Source organism: Phocoena phocoena, chromosome 18 (genome assembly GCF_963924675.1).
Source record: "Phocoena phocoena chromosome 18, mPhoPho1.1, whole genome shotgun sequence".
Classification (NCBI taxonomy): Eukaryota; Metazoa; Chordata; class Mammalia; order Artiodactyla; family Phocoenidae; genus Phocoena; species Phocoena phocoena.
Genome location: NC_089236.1, coordinates 5,343,554 through 5,351,469, shown reverse-complemented (window position 1 = coordinate 5,351,469; position 7,916 = coordinate 5,343,554). Strand labels below are relative to the sequence as shown.

At 59.0% G+C, this 7,916-nt stretch overlaps 1 protein-coding gene across 1 annotated transcript; it reads right to left on the bottom strand.

The window, feature by feature from the left end:
• Positions 1-435: 435 nt before the first annotated feature.
• On the bottom strand, positions 436-5,586 carry PDX1 (pancreatic and duodenal homeobox 1). Its single transcript, XM_065896098.1, has 2 exons — positions 4,992-5,586; positions 436-1,468 (listed from the first exon to the last, which is right to left on the bottom strand). The coding sequence occupies exons 1-2, from the start codon at positions 5,413-5,415 to the stop codon at positions 1,023-1,025; spliced, it is 870 nt and encodes a 289-aa protein (XP_065752170.1). The 5' UTR covers positions 5,416-5,586; the 3' UTR covers positions 436-1,022.
• Positions 5,587-7,916: the final 2,330 nt, after the last annotated feature.

The following is a 7,916-nucleotide window of genomic DNA, read 5'->3' as shown; positions in this document are numbered from 1 at the left end:
GACCTGTTTGCAAAGAACTGTTAGGTAATTTAAAAACTTTAAATAAAAATAACCATCTTGCCTCAAATTCCCCAACCACATACATTTTCATCATCTCTAAGGATGAGGAAGTCATACCCTGTGGATAGTTTCCAAGGTGGGTCAGGCCACCCTGATTGTCCCCACACAGTCTTCCCTGCCCTGAGATCAGGAACCAGATCCCCATCTGGAATAGAAAGCTCCAAATATCTTCAGTGTAGTGATTGCTCAGGGGCCATCTTTCTTCCCCAAAACCTTCGCTCCAGGCCCATCTCCCCTTGCCATCTCTGGGAGTTTGGGCACAAAGGGGTGTACAGCGATGCTGCCGCTGCCCCCTGCGCCCCAGCCCTGCCACCGCCCAGCCACGCTTGCAAGACGTTCTTTTCTTCAGAGGAAAGAGGTGGAGGCTGAAGGATGTGCACTGGTGAAGGATGTGGTTCTGCTAAAAGGATTAAAAAAGGAGAGGAGAAGGAGGAATTACTCTATTCCATGGGCATTGATTTCACTAGGTCTTTGAAACTTCAGATGTTTCCTTTCGGTTGTTTCTAAACGTTAAGGCAGAGGCTGGAGTAAAAATGGCTCTGTTCCCCGGGCAGGTTGAGGCGCTCCATCCAGTTTGCCTGCTGTGTTGGGGACGGTTCCAGTTTGTATAGTTTCTGTTGTCTTTTGAAACGCCGGCTTCTCTAAAGAGGTCCGCGGTTCTGGAGTGATGGCACCTGCACGGCAGCACAGACGTTGCCAGTCCAACAGGATCACCCAAAGAGGCCCCGGATATTTCAGAAAACGTCTCTTCTCCTTCCAGAAGGTGGGCCAGCGTCTCCCCACCGCGCCCCAGTTGGCACTAGGCGCCTCACAGCCCGGGCTCTCCCCTCCAGTCTGGGGTGGGCCGCCCAGCTCCTGCCCCAGCGAACGGCCTGGACCAGTGGTCACACCCGGGGTTCTGGGTCCGCGCCTCCCTCCTTTGCGGGTGGCTGATGCCACCGGGCAGGGAGGAGCCCCATCTCTCACCGGGATTCTTGCGGTCGCAGAGGCGCCACACCGGAAGGCTGAGGCGACGCGCTAAGGCCAGGCGGCAGGCGGCCCTCCCGGGCGGCGGCGGGGACCGCGGGCGGCACAGCACCCCCGGGGGGCGGCGGGGGCGGCAGCGCCAGCAGCTCCTCGCCCGAGGTCACCGCGCAGTCCTGCTCGGGCTCCGCGTCCCTACCGCCCGCGGCCACGGTCCCGCCGCTGCGCTTCTTGTCCTCCTCCTTTTTCCACTTCATCCGGCGGTTTTGGAACCAGATCTTGATGTGTCTCTCTGTCAAGTTCAGCATGACGGCCAGCTCCACCCGGCGTGGCCTGGAGATGTATTTGTTGAAAAGGAATTCCTTCTCCAGCTCCAGCAGCTGCGCGCGAGTGTACGCGGTGCGCGTCCGCTTGTTCTCCTCTGGCTCCGCTGCGTAGGCACCGCCTGCGGGCGACACAGCACGTGAATGTGGTCCCTGATCCCTGGCTTCTCCTGCCTGTCCCCACCCGTGCAGCCCAACCCTTTTGCCCCAATCCTAGGAGCCCTGGCCCCTTCCCAGCCGCTCCGGCCACCGAGCTCAGGCCCTCTATCCGAGAGCCCAGTCTGGGGCACGCAGCCCTTCCCTAGTAGGGTTTGCCTTTTCTTGGAGGTCAAAGCTGCATGGGTTCTCTCCGTGGCTCTGCCAACGAGTGGTTCTAGAATGTTGGTTCACTTAACCGCTGTTTGGGTTGGTGCTGATTAAAATGCACATAATAGATATCTAAACCGACTGGATTCTACCAAGGCAAAAAAATGTCTTTAATACAGTACTTAAAAAAAACCTTTCTGACGATGACCCGCAGTAACAAATACATTTCAAATCATCACCCAGTTCACACACTGATATGTGTAACTGCCACACACAAAAATTTAGGACCTTAAACCAAACTTTACCACCTATGATGCTATCTAATTTCTCCTATTGTTTACTGTTTCATTAAAAACAAGGTTTCAACCCAGTAAATGGATTTCACGACCGACTAATGGGTGCAACCTTCAGTTTGAAAACCCTTGAGCTAATAAAAGTCCCGAGGTGATGCCATATATTGTCCTATCTGACCATATATTATCTCTCTATCAAGTTATATTGTTGTAGTCAGCCCCAACTCAAGAACTCGTAAATTCTCTCTAATTGTCATTCTAACCTCGGCTGGGCACCTGCCCTGGACGAGAAGGGAAACCATTCTGAGCCCCGGAGAAGGTCAACCCCAGCCTCTGTGTCCTGGGCCCCAAATGCTGGCCAAGGTGGGAGGGGGGGCTAGGGAGGGAAGACTCGGGGCCGGATCCCCCACTGCGGAGCTGAGAGCCTGGCAGGGTAGAGGAGCCCGGAGCCCGGGTGGTGCGGAAGCGACAGCCAGGCCCGGCCTGGTAGATTAGCACCGCTCACCCGGTGTTTGTGGCTGTGCACCTCCAGGCCCTGATCTTTTCCTTTCTGGGTGACATGCTGTCTGCGCCCAGGCTGTGGACCCTGGGACGGTAAGTTCCAGCGAAACACGGGGAAGAGGCCTAAATCGGCGTGTACGTAGGGCAGAGGTATGTGACATTTCTCCTGCAACTAGAGTTGAAAAGCTAGTGTGTGTTTCTAGAATACAACCCACCAGGGGTTTCCCCGCAGGCCAAAAGGAGGTGCCCAGAAGCCAAGGCAGAGGCTCTGGTCCGAGTCAGCAGAGTCCTCCTTGCTGGGGGCGTCTCTCGGAGTCTGAACACTTCCAAGCCTTCCTTGGCTTGGGAGAGAAACGAGGGAGCCTTAAAAGAACGTCTGAAAAGGTCCTCTGAAGTTCGTAAATTCAACCCACAACCTCGCGGGGCTTTGGCCCTTTTTCAGCAGCCTCCCCAAAGCTCTCTGAGAGGCTGTGCAAGGCCCACTAGCCCAGGGGTGCTGTGTCTAGGACGAGTTGTCAGGGGGTGAAGGCGTAGGATGGAGGCTGTTGGTGGTTTTGGGAAGACATCAGGGCCCCCAGCCTGCACTGTTCTCCAAGGCGCAGGGGGAGGCGTTTAGGGGCAAGCCCGCCAGCAAGGCAGCCGCTGTTCATTTCTTAGGGCGAGGGTTTTGGAAGTTCCTGTTGTTACTAGTATGCATATCCGATCTACGTATAAAGGCCCTTTGGTCACGTCTTTCTCTCCAGGGGTGTGAAACCCCAGTAGGAGCGGGCAGGCGGGCTCCCAGACCCTTGAAGTTTGGTTCCTTCCAGAGTTTCCGGGGAGGACGGCCCTGGACGTAGCAGCATCCTGCAAGCAGCTGCCCGGAGGGCGCCTCCCGCCCCCCAGCCCCCGGCGGGCTGAGCCTGCAGTGGGTTAGAGGGCGCAGGCAAAGGCCCCTCCGACCGCGACCCTCCAGCCCGAGGAAGTCACCCTTCCAGAGCTACCCCATGCCCCGGCAAGGCTGCCGATTTTCCTTCGGGTTTTCCTTTCCGGTTCTTTCGGTCCGCCCGGGCCCAAGCTCCACCCGAGCAGCTGTAACACCCCCGGGAGGTGGGAAGTTACCCCACCGCAGAAAGGCTTTTTCAGGTCCTCCCTCGCGTTCTTCCTGGGGAGGCCGCGAGGAGGGCCGGGGATTCGAGAAATGCGCGCCCCCAGCCCCCAGTGCGCCGTGGGAAGGGGGCCCGGGCGGGAGGCAGCTCCTGGAAGGAGACTGCGGACTGGGAGTCCCGCGCCCACGGCTCGGGGACGCCGTCCTCCCGCCTCCCAAGAATCCCGCATTTGCCAAGGCTCCGAGGCCTTTGGCCGCGGCCGCGCGGGCTGAGGAAGGGTCGTGCGGGGTTTCGCCGCCGGTGGGGAAGATCACGGCCGAGTTTGGACCTTGTTCTGCCTCAGGACCTGCCCGGTCCCCACACAGCCTTCGCGAGAAAGTGGGGAGAGGCGAGCCCCGGGGATGAGCCCGGATCTCCCCAAGCCCGTCTTGGCTGCGCCAGGGGCAGAGTCGGGCAGGCTAGCCAGACTCAGCAGACGGGGGGCCGAGGATTCCCGGGGCGGGGGGTGCCTCTTTCCCCTGACTCCCGACTGTTAGTTGGAAGGAAAAGAAAAGTCCACTATTTGCAGTGCAGGTGTGACTAGAAGTGGCTTCGGCACGGAAGCGATAAGATTGTGTGGCGGCCGCACAGGCCGCGCCAGAACTCGCCGCCGGCTCTGGGCCGGGAAGACCTTCCGTTACAGGCCGGCGCCTGGGGCTCCCTGTTTCGCCTGTGCCAGAGGGCATCTCCTTCCTCGGACTGACTGGCAGGGACGCAGCGCGGGGAGAGCCCGTCAAACACTTCCGTTGGTTCAAAAGTGAATGAGCATCGCAGACGCCTCTCCCAGCTGCTCGGCTTCGAGGGTGAGCGACCAGTCCTCGGCCCTGCGGTGACCCCCAGCCCCGGCCGCTGGACACATTTGCACGCTTGGGTACGGCTTTCCTTCCCTGCTTTTCTGCACCTACTTAGTGCCCCTGAGACGGCCTGGCTTTCTTTACTGGAGCCGCCCGCGGGGGTTGGGGGCGGTGCTCAAGGCGAGAAGGGGCCCGGGGCTCCGAAGGCGCGCTCCGGCCGGGCCGGGAGCATCCCAGAGCCCTGCTCGGCTCCCTCGGCGCGCACTCCCGGGAGTCCTGGGCGGGCGGACCCCCACCTGGGGGAGGATTGGAGGATCCGAGGCCTTGAGCTCGGCCAGGCCTAGGCTCGCAGGGAGCGCGCGGGCTTCTGGAGTTCAGCGAACAGGGAAGGAAGGACTTTAGGCTGCCAGGAAGAGAGCTGAGTGGGAAAGACGCTCCAGGTTGGACCAGAAAAGCGCTTCTTTGCAAAATGGCCTGCCTAGCTCCCTGTACGCTTTAGTCCGACTCTAGGTTATCCATAGGGTCTGGGGACGCAAACTGGGAGAGAGTCCTGGGAAGCGCTTGGAGGTAGGGGCAGCCGGGCGGAGAGCGGGTGAGGACAAAGCGGGCGGGAGCCAGGCTTACCTGCCCACTGGCCTTTCCACGCGTGAGCCTTGGTAGACTTCATCCACGGGAAAGGCAGCTGGACGCGGCAGGGCTCCTCCAGGGCGCCCGGCTCAGCTCCATCCGGGAAGGGCCCGGCCGGCGGGCGGGGGAGCGCGAGCTGAGCCGGGAGGTGGTGGTGGAGGTGCGCCACCGCGGGGTCGTCGGCGAGCGGGGGCACCTCGTACGGGGAGATGTCCGGAGGGCTGCCCTGCTCCAGCGCGCCCAGGGCGCCCGGGAATGGAGGCGGCGGCGGCGGCGGCGGCGGCGGCAGCGGCGGGGGCTGGCGGCCCATGTACAGGCACGCAGGGGGGCTGGCGCTGAACTCTGGCGCCGGGCCCCGCTGGAACGCGCAAGGGTCCTTGTACAGCTGCGTGGCCGCGTAGTACTGCTCCTCGCCATTCATGGCTGCCGCCCGGCCTTGGGAACCGGGAGAAGGGGGCTGGAGCCAGGGACTTGGAGCTGTGCGGCGCTCCCACTCCCGGAGGCACCCCTGCAGCTTTGACAGCTCGGCACCGCTCGGAGAAGTGACCCGGTGCCGGCGGGACGGGCGGGCGGCCGCCGCGCCATAGGCTCCGCTGTGCCCCACGTGGCTCTGCCTGAGGCCATTATTGGCCTGGCTGGCTGCCTTAAGAAGCCAGGCCCAGGTACCCACGAGCGCCTGAACGGTTCAGTTTTCTCTTTCAGCCGAGTTTACTACACCTGTATGTGCAGTTGGCAGTACTCGCCAAAGTGGGGCACGAATGAAATTATTAGATCTTCTGTTCACTTATAGAAACATATTTTCCTCATACGTTAAACAGTCTATTTTCCTTGTACGTTTGATAATATACATATTAGTTCATTGGTATAATTTATAAATATACATCTGTTGCGGTTGTACACAGACTTTTAAAAAAATTGTTAGGGAATACGGTCAGAATATTTTGCGGACCCCAGCTCTACAGGTCGGAAGCAGTTGGTTCTATTTTATTTATGAAACTTGTACACAACCACGAGTGATGTCAGTGAACTGGCACATAAAGATCCAGGATTCGCAGTATGTTTTTGCCTGTGGCTGTGCTCCGGGGATTTCTGGAGTGTAAACTATAACTTCAGAAGCATTCACAGTGGCTTCTAAATTTTTTAAAAGGGAAAGGCATTATTAATTTTTGATTTTGGGAAATTGGGGTTCATTTGGCCAGCTCAGAATGCAGGTTCCTACAGTGGCAAGGGGGAAAAGAAGTAGCGTCCCCTCTTGTGTCTCGGAGGCGGGGGCAGGGGCTTGGCACCCGGTTTCCAGATCCTTGATGGCTCCCCACGGATCCCGAGACCTGGCCGGAGTCCGTCAGCTGCAGAACATCGATTCCCGCGTCCGACTGAAACAAGGCAGGCCTGGGAGAGGAGCGTTCAGAAAAGAAAGAAAAGCGCAGCGTTTTTATGACAATGTCAGTGTTTGGTTCCCACCGATTCGGTAACTTCTGGGCCCTCTGGGGTCCTCACTGAATAGAGATGCTTTTTCGGATCCAGTGGTGCAGACAGACTATCTCCGGGTCGCGTTGGCACATAACCTCGGACCCAGGCAGGATCAACGCCGCCGACCGGTTCGCCTTAGGCGTCCTGCCGAAGTGACCACATTCCTCGAACCGCCACGAGGGTTTTAGAAAAACTGGACACCATTGCAGAAAAGCCTGGGCAAGAGGGACCGTGAACCACAAGGAACCAGCAAGAGGAAATCACTGCACTGACTTTCCTAAACTGCAAACTACATCCAGTCCTTTACGAGGTAGATTTAATATGTTTCCTCGTGGTGGAAATATACGAATGCATACGGATTGAGTGCGCTACCCTGAAATATGCCTCGTTTTCATTAAAAAGCAAAAGCTAGTTGGGAATCTGGACTTCTCTGCAGATTCCTTCTCTTGTGAGGTGCTGGTGCCGTGTCAACATCTGTGTTGGGATGAGCGCTGGGCACCGAGTGGTCCCCGCGATGGTGGGGACGCGCGCAGCTCCGGGGGATCGTCGGAGCGCGGCTCTCGCAAAAGGGCAGGCTGAGAGCGGCCGGGCAGCGGGGGGAGTTCCGGCGATTTCTTCAGGGAAAAGGGCCACCTGCAGTCCGAGGGGGCCAGGGAGCGAAAGGCCGTGGGACCCGCGCACCTAATCTCTCCGCGCCCGCGTCAATGAGTCCATTGTTCGCGGCGTCCGCGGAGGACCCGCTATCACCGGCCGCGAGCGACCACATCGATCAGGAGGGCAGGGCTGGAGGGGGGTTGCCGGGCCGCGGCGTGTTGACCCTCGGAGATAATCTGCCGAGTCGCCGCGGGTTGACTTGGCGACGTGGTTATGAGCGGGCGGCAGCACCGCTTGGGACAAAGATCGGCCACCTTTCCCCTCCCCCCACTCTCTTCTCTTCCTCTCGCTCGCCTCCTCGGCGGTCCCTCTACTAGGGCGCTCCAGCAGCCCCCTCCTCCCCCTCCGCTGCTGCGGCCTCGCCCGCCCCTCCCCCCAGATCCAGAGTGTTTACTTTGCACTTCTCGTCTAATTGCACATTTCTGTAAATTGGTCTCCATTTCGATGCTTCATTTGCTCCCATTTAATATTTTTGCTCGGCCCTGCAGAAAGAAAAGAGGCACTCAGCAGAAAGCAAATCCGCCCCCTGCGCGCGCTGGCAAAATCCGGGAACCCCGGGCTGAACCACGACAACACGCGGGGGTGGGGTGTGGGCTGGAGATGTCCCACCCAGGCCTCCCCACCCTCACAGTGAGCATTTTCTGAGGCTGGCTGCCCCAAAAAGTGACCCAGGAAACCACGGCCAAACAGTCGCTTGTTTTTGTTCTTAGTAGGTGGGAAGAAGGTAGGGGGATTTTTGGATTGGCTAATTATAATGTACATACATATACCCGCCACCGAGCAAGGTCGTGTGTTGTG